Raw genomic sequence first — 24,612 nt, 5'->3', positions numbered from 1 at the left:
TAGGCAGAGCGACAGATCCCCGGGTCTTTTAGATTCGCATGCATTCCCGGTCATCCATCCTATTCCAGGGCTGAGAACTGCTGTCAGCCTGAATTCCATTTTGGGAAGGCTTCCAGGGCGTGCATTCCAGTGACGAGCGGGGCCAAAGACCGCAGGAAAAGGCCCCAAACACCGAAAATAGCAGACCGGCCTCTCCCCCCCTGCGGCCACCCTTGGGCACGCCAGACAGGGGCCCTGACCTCACTTCACCTCCTGCGAGGGCCACATCCAAAGACATGATTCCATGCGGGAAAGAACAGACGCGCCAGACTTGCGGGCTGTCCCGGCAGCCAGACCCTCGCCCAAAGCCCCCGGCCGGCTCCACCCGCAATGCTTCCGCGGGCAGAATGCACATCTGACAAGGACTGCGCTCTCTCCAAAATAGAATAGAATATTTATATATTAACGTAACACTTCTCTTTACAAAATAAATTTGACAGCAAGCGACGGGAATAGCACGCAGGAGTGGGCATCGGGGAAACGCAAGCGCACTCGGGACCGCCTGCGTCTGCGGCAGCGGGGCGCCCACGGCCTCGTCCCAGCGGCTCCGGGCATCCCCAGCCTTGTTCTCGTCCGTTCCTTCGTCCTCCACCTTGGAACCAGCTCTTGGTCCGCACGCCTGGAAGAAGACGGTCTCCAGGAGAGCACTAGCCGTGAGCCGCCACCGCTGGCCGGCTGCTGCTGCTTCTGCTTCACAGGGTGATGGGCGGTCATCGCCTGCGGGGACAAACGGCACGGAGGGTGACCGAGCACAAACGGCACGAGCCCCGGAGGGGGTGGGCAGCTGCCCTCCCTTTTCTGGCCACAAAACTGCAGCAGTTGGTGGAAGAAACCAGTTAGCAGTTAAATGCCGCTGCGCATAAAAGGGCTGGCTACTCTCTGAAGTGGAGACACAAATTTGCCGGCTCTTCGACCCCCTGCATGCAATGCCTCTCTTCCACCCTCTTGGCCACCCAGGGCACAGGGCCCGCCGCTGCCTGCAGGGGGCGCCCTTCCTTTCCACACCAAGTCCAGTTGCTCTCTCGGTGTGCGTTTGGCGCTCCTTGGGATTCTTTGGCCTGGTTCACACGCAATGGCCAACCAGCACATGGGCTGAGCGTGGGTTGTCGTTGAACCTTGAGTTGCCCTTATGTGCACACCTTGCGCTGCGGTTGAAGCATAACCAGGAGGAGAACCCATGGTTTGCGAACTCTGGATTTTTCACTGTTACCAACTTGTAATTAAATCATAATGCAGGATTCGCATGTAATAGCAGCGTGAAGTTCAGTGGCAGCCCAGACGCAACCCGTCCTCTCAAGGACAGGCTGGACAGGCACATGGACATGTCATGGGTGGAGCCGGGAGTCAGACGAGATGGCCCAGGAGGCCCCTTCTGACTTGCCCCGTTTTTGTTTCGGGAGGCCGGCAGGTTTGCCATCTCAGAAGGCTAAGACCTAGAGCACCTCTCCAGGGGCCGGGGGGCAGCCTTGCCGCCTCCGATCTCCCGGCCTCTCCGGCGCCAGCTGAGCCGCCCTTTGGCACCAGCGCTTACTTGAGCCGGAAGGCGCTGTAGGGGTCCAGCAGGTGGGAGCTGGCCTGCTCCAGGTTCCAGTCGAACATCTCCAGAACTTTGTGGCACTCCTGTCGCGTCTTGAGTCCCAGGCAGAAGAGCTGCTCCACCTGTGGGGAGAGGAGGGTGGGGGGTGAGCCAGGCAGTGGGGTGACTGGAGGAAGAGGCACCCCGGGATACTTGCCCACTGGGCAGTGCAGACACCTGACAAAAGGTGCTCAGCCACTTGACTGTTATTTATTGGACAAAACCCTTTTTATGCTCCTGTTATTTTCTTGTTTGATTGGTTTTAATTGTGATTGTATTGTGAATTGCTGGATGCTGTGCCATATTTATCTGTGCTTGTTATAAACTGTCCCGAGACGCTAGCAATGGGACGGTATATAAAAGCTTTTAACAAACAAACAAACATCTCTATCGTTTGCTCCTTTTCCTTTTGTGAGGCCCCAGAGCTGCTTGCATGAGCCTCCCCTCCATTTCAGCCCTGTGACAACCCTATGAGGTAGGCCAGGCCAAGAGCCACTCAGGCCAAATGCAGGCTACAATTCCGGCCTCCCAACTCCTCTCCCAGCCTCTAACGCCGGCCTTCACGCCACTGCAGACACAGAACCGGCTCCCAGGGCTGGATCGGCACAACTGCCTGCATGTTTAGGCTCTGCTCTGGACCGGGAGCTTTAAACGGCCTGGTGCAGCACCGACACCACAGTACTGACCGTGGGGCTGTGCCGGCACGTACGCCCGGACTTGCACCGGCCCTTCCCATGTCCCCGAGCAATGGCCACGGGCTCTGCTCGTGTGCCGCCTGGATCTGCGCACTGCCCGGACTTCCGCCCACAGAGCGTGAAGTGGCCTGCCCCGCCTTGTAGCCACGGGAGCCCGGTGGCCTCCCCGCACTCTTCCCTGGGTGGGGGTGGGAAGGTTTGGGAGGAAAGGGCCGCCCGGCGGCTGTTACCTTCAGGTACCGAATGGCTCTCTGCACGTTCCAGCCATGATTCTGCAGGGCTGCCTGGCACTCCTCTGTGGTGACGCCGTGCACCATCTCCTGGACCTGCAGCGGAGAGAGGGGCGGAGGAGTATGGCTGGAACTACTGAGCAACCCCCCTCTGATCGCCGTTTCCAGTGGGGTGAGCCCCTTGCAGGGTCTGGGGAGCGCAAGCTGTCCTCCCGTCTCCGGACTTCTCCAGGCACCGAATTCCCACAGCAGACCAAAAGGAGGCTGCGTGCTTGCATTAATCACATGCACAAATAGCACACTACGTATTTGTGCAAGAGGGACCCTGCAAGTGTTCGCACATTTCCTCTCAGCTTGGCTCGCTTTGCAGGATTGGGCCGAGCACGGGAGGAAGTCCAGTGGACAGCAGAGGGCCAGAACGGGAAAGGGTCTGTCCCGTCCCCGCTACAGCCACAAGCAAGCACGAGCATTCCTTCATGCAGCTCTGACCCCCGCTGACACTGGATTCCAGATTAATTCGAATTAACTCATGCCCTCCCTTTCCCAGTAGCTGAAACCCCAAGTTCAAACCCCCCAGGTGGCTCCTGATTTTAGGATCTTACTCCTCGCTCCCCACCAGTGGCCTCCCCCCTCCCTCACTGGCATCTCACACTCGGACTTCGCTTGCCTGTCTCCAAAGAAAGGTTTGGGCTTCCCGTGGTCTCGAAAGCAAGGAAGCCCCCAAATGGTGGGTGGCTGCAGGGAAGAGACCCCCTGGAGAACCTGAGGCTTTGCACCCGTGTGCCAGCTGGAAATGCTGGGGACCTTCTCTGCGTGATGCCTGCCCCGCATGTGCCACCGGGGGGAGCCACCTATGGTGTTCCGGGCCTCCTGCCACGGTCCCTCACCACTGCTCTGTGGGCTGGGGAGCATGGGATCTGTACGCCAAGGAGGAGAGAGGCAGCATGCCCGTCTTCTCGGAAGGGCCAGCAACGCTCTGCAGCCAGCAAGCCGCACAGGCAGGTTCTCCACGGCAGCACAAGCAACTCTGGAGTGTCTCCCAACCGTCTCTGGGCATCTTCTGTGGCCATCCCGGCCGAGGGGGCTCTGGCAGGCTTCAGCTCCTGACAACAGCCGCTTCCTTTGAGAAGTCGACAGCAATGTGGGCGAATATAATCACCCGGGCTGGGCTCATGTGTTCCGTGGGCACAGGGCTGCTTGCCCCAGACACCCCTGGCTGGCCACAGCGGAGACAGGGAGCTGGGCAAGGCAGGCAACCCTGCGTGGGACCCCACAGGGCTCTTGTTTCTTTGATTGATCGATATGCTGCCTTTTCCTTATGAAGGACTCAGAGCAGCTTACATAATTCTCCCCCCCTTTTCAGTCACAGCCTCACAACAGCCCTGTGAGGTAGGTGGGCTGAGAGTCTGTGACTGGCCCAAAGTCACCCAGTGGGCTCCATGGCTGAGTGGGGACTCGAACCCAGGTCGCCCGAGTCCCAGTCCCACACCCTTAACCACTGCACCCCACCGGCTCTCTTCCGACACACGTATATTCTTCAGTGCCTTGGCCAGTGACTCGCCCCTCCTGATGCCTCAGAGAATCAGAGGAAAGGATGCGGAATAAAACGCGCGTTTTATCCTTGCAGACCCACACGCGCGGTGGGATCCCGGTGTCCCTGACCCTTGGAGGGTCACGCGGCAGAACGTGCGTGTGGGTGCGTGTCGGGGGAGGTTCTCTTGTCACGGGGCCCATGAAACTGTGGTGATTTAGGCGGGTGAGGAGGGTTTCGACCAGGGATGGACAGGGACCGACTGCGGGGATGGGAAACGGCAGGTTCCCCAGGCTCGGCTGCCTGGGTTCCAGCTCGCTGTGTTGCGGCCCGGAGTATGAACTCCTGGAGAACGCGCCCGGCATTTGTGCGGAGCCTGCGTGGAATCGAGGCCCGCGGCCCCCACCGGTGCCCCCCCCCCCCGTGTGCCACGCGCGGCCGCTTCTGTTCCTGCTGCTGCGCCTGACACGGAGGGAGGCTGCTGGTGCTCCGTAAGAGGCCGTGGACTTCTCCGTGGTCCAGCTCACCCTCCAAGACCGGGCCGGACACGAGAGGACGACTGCGGACGCGAGAGGGATGGGCCGCACTGCGCTTCACCCCAGCCCTCGTCCCGCCTGCGCCCGCCGCCCGAGGCCGCCGCTCACCAGTCGTATCTTATCCGAGGGCCGAGGGCCGTCCGAGCCGTCGTAGATGATCTTCTGAAGGCCGCACGTGGCCTTGACGGCGACGTTGCTGTTGTTGGAGAAGTTGGCTTTGCAGTCCGGCGGCTGCTGCACCATCGGCCGCACGGTGGCCGTGGTGACCACCCGGGCCGGCGGTGGACCCTCCTCGGGGCTCTTGGCCTCCTTGAAGAACTTCTCGTACTTGTCCAGGTAGGGCGGCCGCTCCGGGAGCAGGTAGTAGTGCGTGTGGCTGACCTTCCGGCCGTCCTTGACGATGGGCAGGATGCAGGGCCCCCTGGCGTTCTCCTTGCCCTGCGCCTGGATGACCTTGGGGGTGGCGTACTTGGGGTCCAGGGCGAAGCTCTGGGTGGTGGGCATGAGCGGCTTCCCGGGAGAGGTGGACAGGAAGGCGTTCAGGGACAGCGGGGAGCAGAGGTTGGCTCGGGGCTGCGGGGACCCCCCCTGCAGGGCCATGGGGCTGGGGGTCCGCGAGCCGGGCTGGGACAGGGGGTCCCGGGGAGGGATCTGGGGCGGGCGGTCCTCCTCGCCCCCTGAGGCCGGCGACAGCTCCCCAGAGCGCTGGCCGTGCTCGCCCCGCCAGGGGGGCCGCGGCACGAGCGGCACCCGCGGGGGGACCTGGGGCTTGTCCTCCCCCGGGCTGGAAGTGGAGGCCCCCGAGGGGGCGGCCAGGGGCACGTTGAGGTGCTTCATGCACTCCTGCTGCAGCTCCTGGAAGATCTCCGTCGTCTGGGCGGGACTGGCCTGCTTGGCCCCCTTGGGCAGGAGGAAGAGGTTGTCCTCCAGCAGGGGGGCCGCGTGCTCCCCCTCGGGGGAGAGGCCGCTGCCGGTCTCCCCCGCCCCCCAGCCCTTCCGGCCGCCCCGTGGCCTCGCCAGCCCCTCTGCGCTGTTGATGGAGCACACCTCGAAGTCCTCCTCGTCTTGGGCCACGTCGTCGTAGGCGGGCGGGGCGGGCAGGGGGCGCGTGTTCCAGTCCACGACGGGGGTGGGGTGCAGGGGCCGGGGCAGGGCCTGGCTGGGGCTCTGCGGGGGGGTCTTGTCCAGCAGGGAGCAGGCCTCCAAAGCCAGCCGGGCCAGCGACGGCGCAGAGAGCTCCCCCACGGGGGACGGGGTGGTGGGGACGGGCTCGTCGCCGAAGTCTATCAGCGTCACCTCGCTCCCGGGCAAGGCGCCCCCTCTGCTCCGTGGCAGCAGCAGGCGCTCGCCCACCTTGGTGCCCGCGACCAAGGCCGACGGCTTGGCGGGGCGCAGGCCCCTGGACGGTCCCGGCTTCTTCTTCAGGCAGAGGTGCCTGAGACCGGCGGAGAGCGTGGCGTCCGCGTCGCTGACGGGGTCGTAGGAGGGCTCTGCAAGGCAAGGGGAGTGGGCTCAGGTCTGCGCGGAGGAGCTGCCCCGATCCACAGCCCCTGCCCGGTCCCCAGGTGTGCTCAGACCACAGCTCCCCCAGCCCCCCTCCAGCACATGGAAGGATGGGGATCCCTGGTGCCCTTGTGTTTCACCCACGGCTCCTCCCAGTCCCTCGACTTCTGCAAGGAAAGCAAACCTCCCAGTGGGAATGTGAGAGGCAGTAAATAAACGGAGGCAGGGATTTGTACTCTCTATCGGACTCGGTTATGGAGGCAGGCCTGGAACCTCAGAGGGCTTTTGTCGGCACTTGCCTTCCCCTCGAATCAGAAAGCTGGATGGGGTGACCCCTCAGTCCTTAGCGGGGGGGGTGGGCAGTTCGCCTCGGCCCCCCATGGTGCAAACCACAAGACTCTGCAAGGAGAGACGGGCAAGCAGGCACACGACACAAACCCGCATGGTGCAAACAGCTCGAGGCCGCTGGCACAGCCTTCCCCAAGGTGGGCCCTGCGGATGTTCTGCGCCTGGATTCCCATCAGCCCCAGCCAGCAGGACCCTTGGCAAGGGAGGATGGGTGCCGCTGCCCCGAACGTCGCTGAGGCGGGGGGCGGCTGCTGCAGTGGCCTCCGAACACAGAACGGCCCTGTTAGCTCTCCGGGTTCGCGGAGCCCACAGCCAGCAGCGCAAGCAGAGAGCCGCTTCTCTGCCACCCGCCTCGCCATGCAGTTCCTCCACGAGGCCATGTGCTCCACCTCGGCCAGGGCACACGGGTAGTGCATGGAGCGAGGACGGGGCCCAGCTCTCCGGGATCCGCGGCATCCCCTCGTCAAGCCGGGGGCACAGAGAGCGGGGCCTCGCGGGGATGCAGCACCGGTGCCTCCCAACGAGCGTCCCCTGCCGCCCGCCCGGACGTAGTTCCAAGTCCCAGCGCAGCTGGCGGGCGGACGTGGCTGCTCCCTGCCGTGGCCTGCCGCTTCCCCTCGTGTTGGGAAGTATTTGGGAACAACTTGATCTGGAGTAGCCAATTAGGACCCTTCGGCTTTACCAAATCAGCTCCTGGCAAATGGAAACTCCTTGCCTGCATTTTTCATACGCATCAGCACAGCTGCCTGGATTTGGGGGCTGTTCTTGGCGCGTGGTGACGCTCCCTGTTGTGACGAGTGCCTGCACTTCAACACAGACCGGACACTGCGCTGTGTAATGCAGGGATCAGGTGTCAGTGCATCCCACACCAAGCCAGATCTCTGGCAATGGCTGTCCCCGCTTTAGGGGGCTGCGGCCCCCAAGAACTACCCTAGTAGTCCATCTGCCCGGCTTCTTTGAAGTGGGACTCCTCTGGGATCGCCACGGTGACTCCTCTGTGCAAAAAGGGGCCGAGGGCCCGGGTTTTGGAGCATGAAAGTAGCCAAGGGGTTAAAGGAACCGGCTCGCTTCCCACATGGACGCAGCCGCGCACTTTCCCTCACCAAGGAAACAGCGGCACAGAGTGGCCCAAGAGCTCCGCAGACGGCGATGCGCATACTGGCCTACCTGGAAGGACTGTTGTAGGGAGGGAAAAGGCCATTTGTGCAACGTGGATTTGCATGGAGAAAGACACGTGAAATGCAGAAGCAGCCCCTCCGGAGGAAAGAGGAAAGAGGCCGGAGACCGGCCACTCTGCCTGCAGACAGTTTTGGGGGCCAACTCATGCTGGCAACCTGAGCTGAAAGGAATGGGGAGGGGGGGATGGGCAAGACCTCCTTCTCGCCGTCCAGAACCAGTTTCTTCCCATTCCCACCAGTAGGAGAGCAAGCTGGGGAAAGGCGCCCCGGGATTCTGCCACTCCAGGCAAGGGCGCGCCCCTCGGCTGCAGGGTAGAGCCCTTAACCCACGGCTGCAGCTTCGGCAGGCAGCCCCACGGGGAGTGGGTGCCTCGCTCCCCATGCCCTGAAAACCGGAAGGCTCCGCCAGAGGGCAGCAGGGGGCAGGAACAAGAGCACAGGCTCCCGCCGCAAGCAGGGTGCCCGATCCCCAAAGGGGAGGCTTCACCCCCAAGAGGCCGCGTGGAACGTCGATCAAGCAGAGGCTGCAGCAAAGGGGGGGAAGCCGGGCTGCCCCCCCCCGACCTGCTGCCTCCACGGCACTTAGAGGGTCCCAGGCTGGGGGGGCTTCGGCAAACAAGAAAGAGCACGTGGCGGACTCTTGATCTCAGGGAAGGGGGCAGGATGCGGCAGGGAAAGGCCCCCCCGCCGGACTAAGGCAGCTCAGCAGCGAAGGGCACAGCCACTGTTTCGGAGGCCGGTTCTCCGACGGCTGCGCTGGTCTTTCTTGCTTGGCGAGCTCGGCCTCAGGCACCCTCATGCGCTCCCCGAACTCCCCTCGAGGCCAGGCAGGCAGCAGCAGGCACGGGACGGGGGCTCACGGCACACGGTCCCCCACCCACCACCAGGGACCTGTGAAAAGGGGGGCTAAGAGAAAGCAGAGAGGGCAGGCGCTGGGGGCACGGCAGCCCAGGAAGAGCCCCCACTTACTCTTGAGAAGGATCGAGGGCTGAGGTGGCCGGGGCGGCGGCTCCCCTGCAGCAGAGAGAGAAACAGAGACCCCCGAAGGAAGGAAGGACGGAAGGAAGGAAGGAGGAAGGATGGAAGGAGAGAAAGGGGACAGAGCGTTAGTCGGCAGCTCCATGCGTGGGCAGGGGGGCCGAGGGGCGGCTTGTGCCGGGGGCGGGACAGGCGTGTGCGAGCCTCAGGGCCTGGGCGGCGGGAAGGGGGCGGAAGCGGGCACGCACGGCGACTCCCGGCCCCAGGTTCTGCTACGAAGACCTGCAGGACAGGGAACAGCCAAATTCCCAGCGAATCCTCAAACGTCTGGGGCATGCCAGGCCGGGCACGGTGCAAGAGGGGGGCGGGAATGGGGGACACACGAAACCTTTTGGGTGTGCTTTTGGCTGCTGCTCCTGCTTCCCGCATGGCAGCACCGTGAGGCTGTCTAGCCGACCGGTCCCCAGGCGAGAGGCATTTTGAAGGGGTGGGCTGGGGCTGCAGAGCTGGGGCAGGGGCCATAAATAGCCTCCCAAGTGCTGCTTGCCCTGCGGGGCAGAAGATCCAAGGAAGGGCCGAGTCCTTCCTTCCCCTGCAGAGGAAGGCAGGACGCACCCCAACGGAGCCAAGCTCAGGGAACCAGGGTTCAGTTGGGACCCCGAGGGTGTGGAATGGGCTCCCACGAGAGGCGGTTGAGGCCCCATCGGTGCGGGTGTTCAAGGACAGGCTGGATGTCCACATGGTGGGCATGTCATGAGCAGAGTCAGCTGGAGCCGGGGGTCAGACTAGATGGCCCGGGAGGCCCCTCCTGACTCGCTCTGCTTCTGTTTCCTCTGAGCAGCACCAGGCTGGGAGGACCGGCTGCCACAAAAGAGTGCAAACGTGCAACCCTGGATGGCTCGGTTTTGTTTTCTGGAAATGGCACCTTTTGCCGTGAAAATCCGGTGTTCAGAGCGGGACAGGGTTAGGGGTGTGCAGCCTTTGCAAACAGCGGTAGCTCACCGTCGGGCAGGCACTCTGGCATCGCGGCATTTTGCATTTTTTAAAGGCAGGCTTGCACCGCAGCCCTGGTGAAGCCCGCTTCGAAAAAGCACCTGCGGCGAAGGAGCTGGGAGCAGAAGCAGGCACCGCGGGTGGGGAAAGAAAAGCAGACCAGAGCAGAAAGCCCCGGACGCTGCCCCGAAGCCCGGACAAGCCCTGGAAGAACCCCCTGCTTGCTCTCCCGGTGACAACCGTTCCTCCCGACTATTCCCGGAGCACGAGTGCCAGAGGAGAAAGCAGAGGGCGGCTTCCTTGCGTCCTGGCGGCATGGCTGGAGCGTGGCCCTCTGTAACGCAGACACCCGACATACAGCAGCCGGGCAACGATCCGGAGGAGGCGAGGCAGGGCGTGTGTTGCCAGGCAGCTCATCCAGGCTCGGGAGGAGCTGGGTGGGTGGGATGGAGGGGCGCCGGGGGGCGAGGAAGCGGGCCGTGGGGCGCCTTACTTCTGTTCCTTCCGGGGAGCTGCGTGGGCCGTGCGGCATTCCAGTCCATCCCTAGGACGTCCGGGGGGTCCATGGGGTTGCCCAGGTACAGCCTGCAGGAACAGCAGGAACGGGTGTGCACGGGAACGCTTCCGGCAGCCTCTCCAAGCCCCCCCCCCACAAACCCCCAGCCCAGCCGCAGAAACCCTTCCTGCCCCGCCCAGACCAGAGCTGAAGAAGGGACCCCTCGCCCATGCCCACACGGGAAGCCCCCAGAGTGCCCCCGCGGCGGCAGAGGCAGGCTGCCAGATATGCCGGGGGGGCATGCGTGGCCGGGGTCAGTGCTTTTGGCCCCTCCCGCCGATGCTTCTGGAGTGCAAAACCACATGCCCTTTTCCCCCAAGGATGGCGGGCGGCCCACGGGTCCCATGCTGCCTGGCAAGGGGTGCCCCAGCTGGCCCCCAGGTGCGGCGTGTGCCTATGTGCCATCATCCCCAGCCAGCGTGCCATCAGTGTGCATGCCCCATCATCCCCAGCCAGCACACCAGAGGGGCTGGCTGGTGTTGATGGGTGCTGCAGTACCTGCTACTTCTCGGGAGTGCCAGGCTGGGGGAGCCTGGGATACCCTATTTTGGCATGCAGACCCCAACCCTCAGGGCATGGGGCGCCCCACCTTCCGGACCCACAGGTGCGGCTTTGAGCCAGGTGCAAACAGTGGGATCTGCAGTGCGGGCACTGGGGTTCCAAGCTGGCCAGCGCCCTGGGGAGGGGAGGGGAGGGGAGGGGAAGGTGTGGCCCGGCCGACGACACGGGCTCGGGTGCACCTCGCCGGGCACATGGGAACACGCCGGCCTCACATGGCCTGTGCGCGCTGCCGCCCACGCAGGAGCCGAATGACGAAACTCGCGCTCGGTGAGAAGGTTCCGCGAGGGAGGAGTGCCGCACGTGACCAGGAGACGTGCCAAGCGATCACCCGCCTGCGCGGGAGGGGGGTCTGGAGTAGCCCGGCCTCCCCCGGAGGCAGAGGTGCCTCTATGCGGCGGGAGGGGGCCAGTCCCGGCACAAACCCTCCTGAACCCCAGCACCCAGTTGAAACAGCTTGCGCACGGCCGACCGGTGCCCCAGACGCAAACGCCCAGCAGTGGTGGCAGCGCAGGAAAGGGGGGGGGCAGATCTGGCTGTGCTTGAAATGCGCACGCCACCTGGAGTGCTCCAGAGGCTCGCAACCTGTGGGACCCAGGAGGCAGTGGTGCTCCTCCCCCATATTTGCCACGTGAGCAGCAGGGCTGAAACCCACGTCGGCCGGCGGGCACAGGTCGGAAGGGACTTGGGCAGTGCCGAAACGATTCCGTCACAAGCCGTCCCGAAATCCAGGTTTTAAAAACTAAGACAAGGTTGTGCTTTTGGGGGGCATGGCCACATAGGAATTACGTGTGAAACCCTAACTGGAAACGCGGAAGGCAAGGCCCAGCTGATGGAACCAACGGACGACGTGCTGGAGTTCTGTGCGCTTGCTAAACTGCATTGCGTGTGGCCTGGACCGGGGACTCTCAGGTGAGCGTGTGGCCGCCCACTTAGGCAGCGTTTGGCTCTTGCGAAGGCTTCGGGGGACCTGGCGCCCCAAGCGAGAACACCTGAGCCCAGAGAAACACACGCAGCACTTCCTGCCGCAGAGGCATCTCGCGTGTCGGCCGCAGAGCAGGAGGAGAGATTCGGGGGCTGTGGCCCAGGCGCTCTAAAGATGAAAATGATGCTCACTGATGTGGGTGTGGGAAATGATGAGCTCTAGCCTTCGCCAGCCTGGTCCCCCACGCCCCCGGAGGGGTGGGGCTGCAATTCCATTCATCCCCAGTCTATGTGGCTGATGGGACATGCAGTCCGATTGAACTTAACAACACAAGGTTGGAGAAAGTCAGGGAATCTCCTTGAGGGCCTGCAGCATGCCCACCGATTTTTGTGCACCGATGTGGGTGGCGGAACCCCGAAGGTGTTTTTAAGAATGACAAAGAACGGTCCTTCTGAAGGGAGCGATTCAGGTGCCCTCTCCCATCGGCCGCTTCCCTGTTCTACGCAGCCGCCTCCAAAAGTCCGAGTTTGGACGCGCGAGAAGCAGATGTGGCTGCGCTGGGAAGACTTCAGCGCTGCATGCGCCACTCCCCCGCCATCTCCCACAACGGCTGCTGTGCCCACCACTGGGGCCGGCCCTCTCAGTGGGCAGGGTGAAGCCAGTGCCTCAGGCAGCAGAGACGGGGGGGGGGGGAGCAGGGCACTGTGGGAAACTGCCTCTCGCGTGCCTCCGGGTGCAGTGCAGGATCTGGGCCTGCAGTCCCACGCCGTGGGTCTTCCATGCCGCCCCGGAGATGCAGTGCATGCAGCCCAGCCTGTGACCCGCAGCTGACTAGCGCTGCACCCGCCCGGGCCGCCCCCCTCGCGCCCCGCCGCCGCCCTGCGAGCCCCGACCGCCATCTCAGAGCTGGGGAGGCGAAGCCCGGAGCACGGCCGGAGAGACCCGCGGAGCTTACTCATCGATCTTGTCGGGGAAGCCCCAGCACTGCTGCGGGTTGGTGTCTCCGTGGCCCGTGTGGATGAAGCTGTTCTTCAGCGGCTGGCTGATGTCGTGCGCCGAGAGCCCCGCCACCGAGGTCACCGTGTTCCGCGGGAACTGGCCCACCTTCAGCGTCCGCTTGTTCTGGCCCCGCCACCAGTAATTCTCAGCCCTGGGGGGGCGAGAAGAGGCCGCATCAGTACGGGAGTGGTCAGGGGTGTCCGGAGGCGCCGGGCAAGCAAAGGCCTGCGGCACCCGTGCCGTGGATGCCAGGCTCTGGCTCGGCTTGCCACGGGGCTGCTTCCATCGTTGAGGCTTCGGCGGCCTGCTGGAGAAATGCCAGCCGCAGCGGAAAGCTGCATGGACTGGGAAGGGGAGGCCAGCCCAGAGGGCTTGCACTGTGCCGGCTGTGTGTTCTGGGGGCCCAGAGACCACATCTTGCCTATGTCTGGGGACCCCAGGCCTCTTCCTCACCCTGGCCCCTACCCATCTGTCTGGCAGGCAGAGGGCCGACGAGCACAGGGACTACAGCATCTCTGCCTCCTCCTCCTCAGCCCCGTTGGCCGGGCAGAGAGCCAGGTCAAGCAGGGTGCAGAGCCGAAGCTCAAGGGCCTCTTGTCCAGGAGCCCCTGCTCAGCGACGGGACACTGGCAGGGGCCCAGCTGTGCCGACCCTCGGCTCTATAGGCCTGTGTTTTGATAGATGAGGCAGGGTGAGGCAAACAGCTGGGGGCTGATGGATGAGCTAGCTGGGAACGACAGCAGAAAAGGAGCATGGGAGATGCGGCTGGGGGGGGGGGGGGTGGGGGGGGGTTTCGTTGGGGGGGGGGGGGGGGGGGGCTGCTCGATGAACAGAAGGGGAAGGGTGCTCCAAGAGGCAACCTGGAAGACGACATGGCGAAGGACATGGAAAGAGCCAGAAAGGAGATGGAGGTGAATGAACTTGCCCTTGAAAATCTGGCAGAACTGCCCCCCCAGTGGGAACTGGACTGAGATGCAGGATTTTTGTTTCAGTGTGATTTTACTGGTATTTTCTGTTTGAGTGCTTCAAACTTGGGCTCCATCAGCAATCAGAACCTATGCGTTTCCATGCTCACAGATCCTGAAAAATGAGTTCCACAACACGTGTAAATTTGAAAAGTGTGAAAAAAATGCAGGAATGATGCACACGCTTGGAATAATACTCATGAACACAGGCATGGATTGTCACATGGAGGAAACAACCAGGCGGCTTGCAAACTGGCACGGCCTTGCGCCAGAGTGCGCTTTGAGCGAGTTTTGGAGAACTCGGCGCTCTCAGGTGACTGGCGCATCTCTGTGCAGGAAGAGCAGCTGCTTCTGCTGCCCGCCAATTCCTGGAACAGCCGCGAAGAGAAGGGCTCCTGGGAGCCACGTCCCTTTCGTTCCCCTAAACTCCAGACCTCATCGCTGCTGCCAAAGGAGCCCCCCAGAGGTCCTCTGGGCCAGCCTTTCCTGGCCTGGCGTCATTCTCCAAACATGCCAGGTTACAACTCCCATCACCCCCACCCACCATGGGCACTGGCCTGCAGTGCTGCACATCTGGTGCACACCCACATCTGGCTGGCACCCAGGGCAGGAAATCCTGTGGGAGAAAGACGCCTCTCCTGCAGCGGATGTGACCTCTTGGCTTGCCGTCGGCCGGATGCGCTCCGGCGCAACGCCACTCGGGTGGAAGGGGCTGCTCAGGATGGCCAGCGGTAGCCAAGCTCAGCCCGACGTGCCTGCTGGGGAGCCCTCGGCGGAGGGCGGGCAGACAGCAGAGCCCAGATGCTTGGGACTTCAACTCCCAGCATCCTGACCTTTGGCCCGGCTGGCTTTCGGAAGCTGCGGGCTGTCCACCTGAAGCCCACGTTCTGCAACTCACGGCTTGCGACCGACAGCTAGGCTGAGCCCAAAGTTGCAGCGGGCCAGTGCTGGCACCGCCCGTGTTCTCTCCTCTCTCTCGGGAAAAATGCGAGGAACAGAAGGGACGGAAGAGGAGACGACGCGTTTCAAGGGCGTCCGAAGATGCGTTTTGAGGCGGTTGCCAGTGCCAGCTGCAGACTCCCCCGATCCACCCCTTAATTGGCTTGGAAATCGGGGACGGCATTCAGACAGCCAAGTATCTTGCCGTCCGGACGGCTGCACGGGAGTCCTGGACCAAAGCACGTGCCTTAGGCTTGGTTCCAAACCCACTGTGTGTGATCCATTCGGACCGCTGCCCAGCGTGACGGGCGACTGTCCCGGCAGCCCACCGCGTGGACTGGGTGGGGGAGGGAGGGGGGGTGGCAGATAGGCAAAAGGATACACCTCAGCCACCCAGCACTGCCCGGGGGGCAGCTGCCTTGACCTATCCTGGATCGTGGGCAGCCCACTGCCGCATTAAGGAGGCCTGCCTCCTCGGATGCATCCTGGACGCGGGTGCGAGGAGGGGCAGAGAAGGGCCGCCCGCGCACCCTCCCCCAGACTGGGGGCTCCAGCGATGACACTGCTGAACCCGGTCCGCACCCACCAGCCTTTGGGGGGGCGTGAAGAGCCTGGCTTGGAAGGTGGTCCCAGTCCTCCTGGCGAGGCCCCCGGCTCTCGCCCGCCCGCCCCATGGCCCCACGCGGACGCAGCAGAGGGGTGGGGAGGCCGCAAGAGCTCCTGGCAGGGCGGTGAGCGACAGCCCTGGCCGGCAAGGCAAGGCGAGGCGAGGCCCACGTGCAGCGGGAGTGCCCCTCGGCCCCGCTCTGAGTCACGGCCAGCATGGCCGTGCAGGGGAGGGGAGGGGAGGGGAGGGGAGGGGGAAATTCCAGGGTGGCAGCCAGCCAAGCGAGAACCTGCGCACGCCACCCTTCCGCCCCGTGACACCTCGCTGGTTGTGAGGGCAGGCCCTCCATGCGCCCATCCTCAAAGGTGGAATTTCCCCCACGCGGGATCCCTGGGATCCAGCTGGAACTTCCCCCAACTCACTTGGCCAGACAGGTCCCCTTGCGGAGATGGGAACCCTGGCAGGTGCAGGGGTGGAGAACTGCCGGCTTGAGGGAGGCCACCCGCCAGCACGCAATCCAAGCTGCTAGTCCTTAATTTTTTTAAATGCTCCCCACCTTGCTGTTCCCAGCACTGCGCTTCCTCCCATCTCCCTCACAGCCTTCCTTGTCTCTCCCCTGCAAGCGCCTCACCTCTTCGCTCCCCTCCTTCCCTCCTTTCTCCATCTTCCCCAGCACAGTGTCCCTCCGAATGTTCTGGACCTCATCTCCCATCCGCCCCGGCCTCCCAAGGAAGCCTGAGGGCTGCAGTCCAAAGGGCCTTCCTCAGCTGCTGAGTTTCTCCCAGCTCCTCCAACTTGGCCTCAACACCCATGTTTTCAGCAAAGGAGTCTGCCACCTGCGCCATGAGCCGGATGCAAGGAGATGACCGTGGGAAAGCGCACCATCTTGCCAGCCCTGCTGGAAGGCTGTCTTTCTCCTCCTCCTTCCCCATTCCCCCTTCCTTGCCTACTGCGCGCCAACACTGTAAGCAGCATCTGTTCTGCTCTCGATTAGATGCAAGCTGCTCCAGGGGGATTTTTGGCCGAGCTGCAGGGTCCAAACAAACCAGCTGTGCTGGCCAGCTTGGCCTTTGTTTTGCAAAATCTCCCAGGAGTTCTAGGGGACCGCTCTGGAGGAAGCCAAGCCCGGTCAAGAGGACCCACCGGGCTGGCTTGCAAGGAGCCAGCAAACCGCTAGTCTTGGGTGCCTTCCAGGGGCCGCAGAACCAGCGGCTCCCCCTCGCTCGGAGGTCTGCAAGCGGGGCAGCCCGCACGCTCTGAGCCTGCACTGTGTGCTCACGTCATTTTGCCGCGAAATCTTGCCTCGCAGCCAGCCTGGGGAGGATTTGGAAGGGCAGGCCGTGAGCAAAGACCTCCCTGGCCGAGGCGGGGGCCCTCCGCCCAGGTCCACGTGGAGGTCACCGAGCTGTGCTTTCACAAGGGAGGCGGCGCTGGTTCCCTCTCTCTCCCCACACTGAGTAATGCGCTGGCACAGGAGGGAGCCTCCTCGAGAAGGTAAACAGGAAAAGGGCAGAGCCGGCCCATGCGAGTGACTCACACAGGAGCCAGCCTTCCTGGGGCTGCCGCTGGGGCCGCGGCGGCACTTGCGGGCTGAGGTGGAGCGGTAAACAGCACCCTCCCCGCCCACCCTGCAGGAAGGCACACGGTACCAAGGTTGCTCAAGCGATTCTGTCACCCAAGGCGAAAAACCCAGGCCTGCCTCTCCGCCCTCCTGGGAGGACAAGTACTAGAATGATGTTTGCCACCTTGTCTTCCCCATCCCGGTTTTAGGCTCCAGCACCTATCAGCCACGGCCACCGTGGGCCGTGGTCAGGAACCCTGGATGTTGCAATCGAAAGCAACTGGTAAAATGCTCTGAATGCGATTCGTGCAACAGAGACAGAAGTGCAAGGCGGGGGGTGATGGACTGGCTCACCCCCCCTCTACTCCCCAGATGAAGAAGCCACAGGGGCTTGCAAGAGCCTCCTCTGCTCCGTTTTATCTTCACAACAACCCTCCAAGGCAGGCCAGGCTGAGTGTCTGCGACGGGCCCAAAGCCACCCAGGCGCTGCATGGCCACGTGTGGGACGGGAACCTGATGCCCCGAGTCCCAGTCTGACGCTTCAGCCCCAGGCCACGCTGGGTGAGACGGATGCGCAGAAGGTGGAAGCTGCCCGCAAGGCTGGGCCGCCTCAACCGCAAGACACCTGGCCAACGCCCCCCCGCCCAGCAGGCACTCGTGATGATGCGCACACGTGAGTCGCTGCAGGTTGGCTGCCCCAGGGTCCCACCACACGGCCTCCTCGGCACGCGGGACTCGGAGCGCATGGGCCAGCCCACCCTGCAGCATCGGGAGGACCTCCAGGGTCACACAGTCACATCCCGGCCAGGCAGGACCTTTGCGAAGCTCATCTCACAGACCTGCCTTCATCCCTTCCATGAGTTGTCAAGGCAACCTTCACCGTCTCTGTTTCAACCTCCGCTCTTTCTCCCAGCTTTCCTAAAAAACGGCTCACGCCATCTCTTCCGGGGCTGATCCAGGGCCCACCCAAAAAGCCAGTGTGTCTGCGCTTGCCTCTTTCACATCAACCGCGCGCCCTCCGGTCCTTGATGGCGTCAAGGAGCAGCACAGGGAAAGGGCAGGACAGAAAACGTGGAAGTCCCGTCACGGAAGATCTTCCCCCCACCTTCCAGCGCCCATCGTGACGACTATGTCCCCCCCGTTCCTTCTGTGGTTGACTCACCCCGGTTAGCTGGAAGACAAACACGAGACAGAATTGCCGAAGCCCCGTGGAAAGCTCAGCACGGCGCGAGGGGGAGTGTCAGCCCTACTTCGCAAGGTGTCTGCCCCCGCAGAAACTGTAATTAAGAGGCATCGGTGATGCTGAGCCCAGCGGAACGGACAAGCCTGATAGGTTCACCAGGTTAGGCCACCAGGACATCAAAGCTGCTCAGTCGTCCTCACGGCCCGCGTGCAGTGAGCAAGCAAGCACTTCCCGATTTGGGGGTCCCGTGGGCAAGACAGCCCGGAGGCCAGCACCGTTGCTGCTGCCGAAGGGCAGACAGACATGCGGGGAGGGGGTGCTAAAGGCAGCGGGTCTGGGTTCAAAGGTAGGTATGGCCAGGCCCTGCCAAGGGCCCCCACTCCTGTGGGGGGCTGATCTGAAGCCCCCCGAGTTGCTCCAGCACCCAGCCTTCCTCTTTCCCTGCTTCCTGCTCTGGCCTGGACAACAGGGGCGGAAGGGCAGAGGTCCGGCGGAGGAAGAACGGGAGTAGCTGGTGAGGAGGCCGGCACACCACGGGAGGCAGCTCAGGGCTGCCCCACCAGCATCGTGAGCTGGCGCTGCCAGTGCCCAGAGCTGCCACCCACCCTGCCTGGCCTGGAGAAAGCAGCAATCTCCCCAGGGTACATCTCGGTTCCTGGGAAGGGGTGGGAGGGGAGGGCGTCATCTCTCCCGCTTGCAAGGAACACGGATGCTCCAAGTTCCTTGGAAGAAGCGCAGAAAATTGGACTGACAAATAATAACTCATGACAAGAAGAACAATTCCAAACGAGGAGAACAAGGGCTGATTACTAATGCAAGGCGATTTAGTCACGTTGGGCAGACAATGACTTAAACTGTGTTATATAATCCAGAGCTGATACAGAGGACATTAATCATGCGCTCCGGGATGGTGCCGGTTCCTGGCCACAAAGGTTTCTGTGACATGTGCACACCCTGCAGTGGGCCAGATGCTGGAGGAGCCGAAAACATTTTTTACTTCCTGAGATTCTTCTGGTTCAATCCCAGTTCAGCCTGTGGTGAAAGCAGCCTTCCCCACCTGGTACCCTCCAGATGGGTTGGACTACAACTTCCAGCATCCCCCTTCATCTACTCTCCTTCATCTACTCTCCAGCAAACTGCAGAGTTCTCCTATTATTTCTCAATCCAGGGAATGCTGGTTAGTTGAAACAACAGGTACTGAATAAGCCGGGATTGTAATCCGGGCTCTTTGAAATACACGTGCTTCAAATCGGAGGGACTGAACTTTAGGCAAACAGGTCAAAGCCTCTTTGGGGTACTAATGAATTCCCAGGATCTCCAGAAAGCCCTGTCCTTACTCCCCTCTCCCCAACCACCAAACCTTTGGTGCAAAATCAAATGAATTTTGTGCTGATTTTCTGTCTAGATGCCTGTCCCAAGATTTAGCTCAGCTAAAACATGTTGGCCTTTTGGCCTGCCCCCTTTTGCCTCTGGTTCTATCGTGGCCCAACAGTGTCGCCAAAACTGACTGAAAGGGGTTCAGCAACCCCTCTTCAAACCGGCCCTTTTCTTCTGAGTTTGCAGATAATGAATAGGATATGCAAGTTCGTTTAAAAGCAAGAACACTTCCCATCTCCTCCCTGAAGCTGCTCCAGAGGGGTGCAGAGCGGAGGGACATGCACAGCCATGGGGTTGCGCATCAGAGGCGTGCAGAGCGGAGGGACATGCAGAGCCATGGGATTGCGCATCAGAGGGGTGCAGAGCGGAGGGACATGCGCAGCCATGGGATTGCCATGGTGCATACAAATAAAATGCGCAACTGTACTTTAAAGGAACCTTGTGAGTTCCCATCTGAGGGTAGAATTGGCCAGCCAGGAGTTGGTGCTAGGAGCGATTCTCCAGTCCTATATCTTAAAAAAGTTTCCCAGGAGGAAAAATAGGAACTGCAGGAAATACGGTGTAATTAACCTTGTTCTCCTTCTGTTAGATCTGATGAAGGGCTTTGCATGACTCAGGCATCCGGACAGTCTTAGGGAAGACGCTGGTGCAATAAAAAAACTTTTCTGCATCATATGTACAGCCTTTAAATCTGTGAGGACAGCTTGCCCTGCTCCGAATGGGTACTAGGCACACCGTGAAGGCAAAAGCAAGCCCAACGCCACTAAGCAAACCAACTGTGCAAATGCTCGGCTTCCCAATTCAATCGGTTTCCGTCCAGCAACAAGGTAAAAGCCAATTACTTCCCACCCATCTGCATTTAATTCTCTGGAAGCCACTTGGCAGAAAAGCAGTCCCCTGGCTGGCTGGGGACAAGTGTTCTGTCACCCAGGAATGATTTTCCAGCTGACTGGACCAGCCCACACACCGAATTCTACTTGTGAAAATTTGCCGAAAGCTTGCAGCGCAAGTTGGAACCGTTGGAAGAAACGGTTCCTATTTTCCTTCCATGGAGGCAGGGTGGGCAGGCACCATCACGAGGAGAGATGCCGCAGCCTGTCTGTTTCACTTTCGTTTGTGTTCCGTTTTTGAACATTTCACGTCCTTTCCATCCTGAATAGGATGCAATTTGCAAATTTGGATAAAAAACTTCTCAGACTGAACCAAAAGAAGCCCCGCGCTGACCTGCACCAAGCAAGTTTGACGGATGAAGCCGTTTCCAGAAAAGGAAGGACCAGGATGCCACCTGCTTATTAAGGGTGAGGGGCTTGGCAGGTAAGAAGAGATGGCAACCCCTTTTGGCCCCATGCATCTGGCCGCACCGCAGAGGGTTTCATGCCAGGCTTTGGAGGAACCCAGAGCAGTGAGCCTGGGCAGAGGAATCTGTCCGCTCCGGTTTCTCCCATGTTGGTTTTCCCACCCCTAATATGAAGCGGTTTGCAAATGCTGGTGCAGTCCTATACAAAACGAGCCAAGATGGAACCGTGATTCATCCGAAAGGTAAGCATAAAGCGTCCTCTTGGGCATCCAGCCTGAGATGCTCTCCAGGACAGGTAAGCAAGATCTGAGCTCGGGAAGACCATCTGATGGCGGTCCTTGGAAGCATCACTGAATTTACTACCACAACAGCAAACACCCCCATCTCAGTCAGTGGGAGTGGGGCTCCCCTCTGTTTTGCTGCCTCGTACGTCACACGCCAGCAAGGTGCGCCCTAAAACAGCCCCAGAGGCTGCTCTGCATCACCCGATTCTCTCCTTCCCTGCCAGGCAAGATGTCCGGAGGTGCTGAACAAACAGCAGAACGGAGGCGAGGCTGAGCTGCCCCAGCAGGACTGGCAGCCAGACCGGAACCCACAGCCCCAGCTTCCAAAACGGGCACACACTTCCCAGAGAAAGACCAGACAATGGGAAGACAGAAAATGCCTCAACCGCCACACAAGATCCACTTTGTACACCGAAAACCAGCTTTTCTCTCACCCAGTACACCTGGCAGGGGTCGGACTGCATCTCCCATCAGCCCCAGCATGCCCTGGCTGGGCCAATCTATCACTTCCAGACTGCCCCACATGCACCTTGTTCCATCCCAGAAATGAAGACAGGTGTGCTTCCTGAGCCCAAACGAGCCATTCCTGCTGGGAATTTCGCCCAGTGCATCCAGAGCACAGCAGGTTGGGAAGCACTGCCATAATCAGCCCCCCCCCCCGCCCCCCCAGCTGTGCGCATCGGTCCCAGAAATCACCTGCGTCAGGCCTCCCAGGAACATCTGCCCCGGACCACTTGGGCCACCCCCACGGCCAGAGGCAGGTCCCCTGGCCGCCGCAGCAGCCACCGCGGAATCCCTGTGCACACGAGGGCAGCTCGCCGAGAAGGAACTCTTTACGTGCTCGCTCACATCACTCAGCAGGGTGGTGATGTAATGTGGGTGGGGGCAGACCCACGCAGCAGCCTCGGCATCGAGCTACACCCTCCTCGTCCCGGACTCCGGTTACAAACCGCCTCCCTGCAATTAAGGGTGCCCGGCCCTGAGCAAGAGTCACAGCAGGGCAGGCGGGAGCAAAAGCCGGTCCCTGAAGACACACAATCTCTTCCTGATTCAGGGTCCGGCGTGACTAACGCACCGCGCCTCGCAGGCGAGGCCCTTTCTCCCGATCAGGGCCCTCCAGAGGTGCCCGCCTGGCCCCCGTGTGCGACTCGTCTGGAGGGTGCCCGGTTCAGGAAGTCCTCTGGTCCCGGTTGCGAGCCAGGCTGGATGCTCTGCGGGACGTGCAGGAAGTTGAGAAGCGGCCTTAAACCACCTCCAGCGGCGGGTCCCTCCGGTCCAGCTCTTTCCTGCTCCCCAGAAGAGAAGGCCCTTCTCTCAACCCTCCCCAGAGCCTCCTGGGGACCCAAGCCAGGCCACCCTGCCCAGCTGCAGCGCTGGCCAGCTGTGGTGGGGAGGCAGAACGGCAGCCCGAGATGGAGACGCGCTCGCTGCTGCCTGCCTGGCTCCCTCCCTTTCCCGACATTTCTGCACTGCTTTCTGGCCGTGTCTGCAGTCACCATCGAAACTCCCCACCTCTTCTCCCCTGTTGTCCCCCAGGACAAGAACCCGCAAGAAGCAATGCATTCACGGCGCTGGATAAATGGAAGGAGGCCACCAAACTGGCTGGGTTCACAGAACCAGATAACCCCTTGCTGCCCCCACGACATGGGGCTGCTGTGGAAATAGGCATGATTGTCGTTTTGGAGCCCAGTCCTGTTCACAAACCACAGCTCACACCCCAGCGACTACATGGGTTGTTCACGGTTTAACCAGGCACGGTTTGCTATCTTGGCTGGGTTCAGACAATACAGCAATGCTCGTTTCAGCAACGGTGCTCGCTTAAACCCACCGCAGCCCGTTTTCAACCCTGGAGTGTGTGTTGTCGCGTTGTCACAATGCCAACTCGCAAAGCAGCAGCGGTCGCTGCTCTTCTTGGCCTCACGAGGCTGCTCCGAGTGGGATCGCCCCGGAACTAGGGTCGGAGCAACCGCTTCCAGTAATAGCGTGGCTGGGAGTTGCGGGAGCTGCAGTCCCAGGAGGGCAGCCGGAAGGCAGCGCTGCTTCTGCACTGCCACAAATCTAAGGAACCCGCTCCCTCTGTGACAGCCACTGGCTTAAATGGCTTCACAAAGTGCACAGAGCAGGACTTGAGCTGCGGTGACCAGCCACGGGGTGAAATGGAGCCTCCACATTCAGAAGCAGTCTCCCCTGTGGCCACCAGCCATCCTGGCTACCTGCAGCAGGGGGTGATGAGAGGGAGAGCAGGGCTGTCCCACCACTCAAATACCACCTGCAGTTCTCCTCTTCCCTCCCCGTCCACTCTTCCTTGTGTGACACAACTTTTTAGAACCTAAGCCTGCAGGCTAGGGAGTGCCTTGTTTCTACTGATTGTATATAAGCTGCCCATATAAGAACAGGCCAAGAAGCAACAACTTTACAAGGCTGTTAGCGTCTCTTCATGGGCTTTCCGGGGGACCCCTGGCTGGGCAGGGTGGGAAATCAGACACTGGGCAGGCCGGAACCTCAGTCTGATCCAGAAGGACCCCTGGCGCATTCTGAGCTCTGTGGGGCAAGCAGTCTTTGCACACTGCAGAGGGGAAACTGAGGCAGGGAGACTCAGACTGGCCTAACGCCGCTGAGCGACTCTGTTGCTAAGGCAAGATTTGAACCCGAGTCCCTTGAGCAGCATGTGGCTAGGAAAATGGGCACAGAATACCCAGCTCACTACTCTGGCCCTGAGAAAAACAATCCAAGGTGCACAGCATCCGGCCAAATATTTTGACTCCCCCGTTTCTTCCCCATCGACTGACTTCTGCGCCACCGAACTGGACGAAGAGACCTGGAGAGCTCAAAAGCTTGCCTGTGGAACTTTGTCCGGTCCTATCAAGGCGCAGTCCAATGATAGATCTGAGTCCAAAAATGAACGTCCAGCAAATACGCTGGACAAAAACGAGCTGACGGAAGACATTATGAAACGGGCCACCAGCTGCACGGGAGGGAGCGTCCCCTCCACAGGCGGGCGGGGGCCGGGGGGACGACCCATCCCGCCACAGTTCTGTCGCTACCGCTGGCTTTCTGCAAAGCCAGAAAGTTGCAAATGTGCAGGGAGTAAGAACATGGCAAGCCTGTGTGAATCTCAAGCAGATAAGAAATAGACGTGGGAACTGTCTGGTCCTTGACAGAAGGAAGGACTCTTTCTCCAGCACGGGAGGGGTGCGTACGTTGATGTATCGCTGCATTAGATGTGTGTTAGGTGACCGAATTGGCTACCTCGGGTATGAAACGCGTGTACTGGGGTGCAACGTTTGAGACACTGCTTTGGGCTGAATGTCCCTTTTGTCTGCCTTTATTTTATGGTGCACTAGAATAAAGCTGGTTTTGGCTCTAAGTCTTGTCTCAGGCTCCTTTTGGCTTGGGTCTGGGGTCCACCCGGGTTTGCCCCAGCTGTTGACTGGCACAGTCCGGTAACAGTTTTCTGCAAAGCCATCCCAAGCAGCAGGCCCGGCTCCCTTGCTGGCATGAGATAAGCGTGGGTGGCAGGGAGCGGCGGCTGGGGGGGGGGGCGTGCGGCTGAGAGCACCGGAGGCAGGGCAGAAATCATCACCAGGCAGGGAAGTGACTCAGGGAGGAGGGAGGGAGAGGGAGGGAAGGCGGGCAGCCGGGGGTCCCCAGAAGGGAAAGCTCGGACAGGCACGGAGGGAGCTGAGTCTGCCTGGCATGTGGACGGGCCGGGAACAAGGCCATGCTCCTATCTGGCGGTGCTCAGGCCCTGCGT

General features: G+C 61.4%; 1 protein-coding gene across 1 annotated transcript in view; it reads right to left on the bottom strand.

Moving 5' to 3' along the window:
- Window positions 1-421: 421 nt before the first annotated feature.
- Window positions 422-24,612, bottom strand: part of TNK2 (tyrosine kinase non receptor 2) — an 81,355-nt gene continuing 57,164 nt past the window's right edge. The window contains exons 11-17 of the mRNA XM_044456235.1: window positions 12,602-12,796; window positions 10,101-10,192; window positions 8,606-8,650; window positions 4,716-6,097; window positions 2,541-2,636; window positions 1,571-1,698; window positions 422-756 (exon numbers count right to left, since the gene is read on the bottom strand). Of these exons, the coding sequence (XP_044312170.1) occupies window positions 750-756; window positions 1,571-1,698; window positions 2,541-2,636; window positions 4,716-6,097; window positions 8,606-8,650; window positions 10,101-10,192; window positions 12,602-12,796 (1,945 nt within the window). The 3' untranslated portion in view covers window positions 422-749. The remainder of the gene's footprint in view (window positions 757-1,570; window positions 1,699-2,540; window positions 2,637-4,715; window positions 6,098-8,605; window positions 8,651-10,100; window positions 10,193-12,601; window positions 12,797-24,612) is intronic.

The sequence above is a fragment of the Varanus komodoensis genome, unplaced genomic scaffold (genome assembly GCF_004798865.1).
Source record: "Varanus komodoensis strain SLA01 unplaced genomic scaffold, ASM479886v1 scaffold82, whole genome shotgun sequence".
In the NCBI taxonomy this organism is placed as follows: domain Eukaryota; kingdom Metazoa; phylum Chordata; class Lepidosauria; order Squamata; family Varanidae; genus Varanus; species Varanus komodoensis.
Note: the sequence above shows the minus strand (reverse complement) of the source record. Positions and strands in the feature narration are given on the sequence as shown.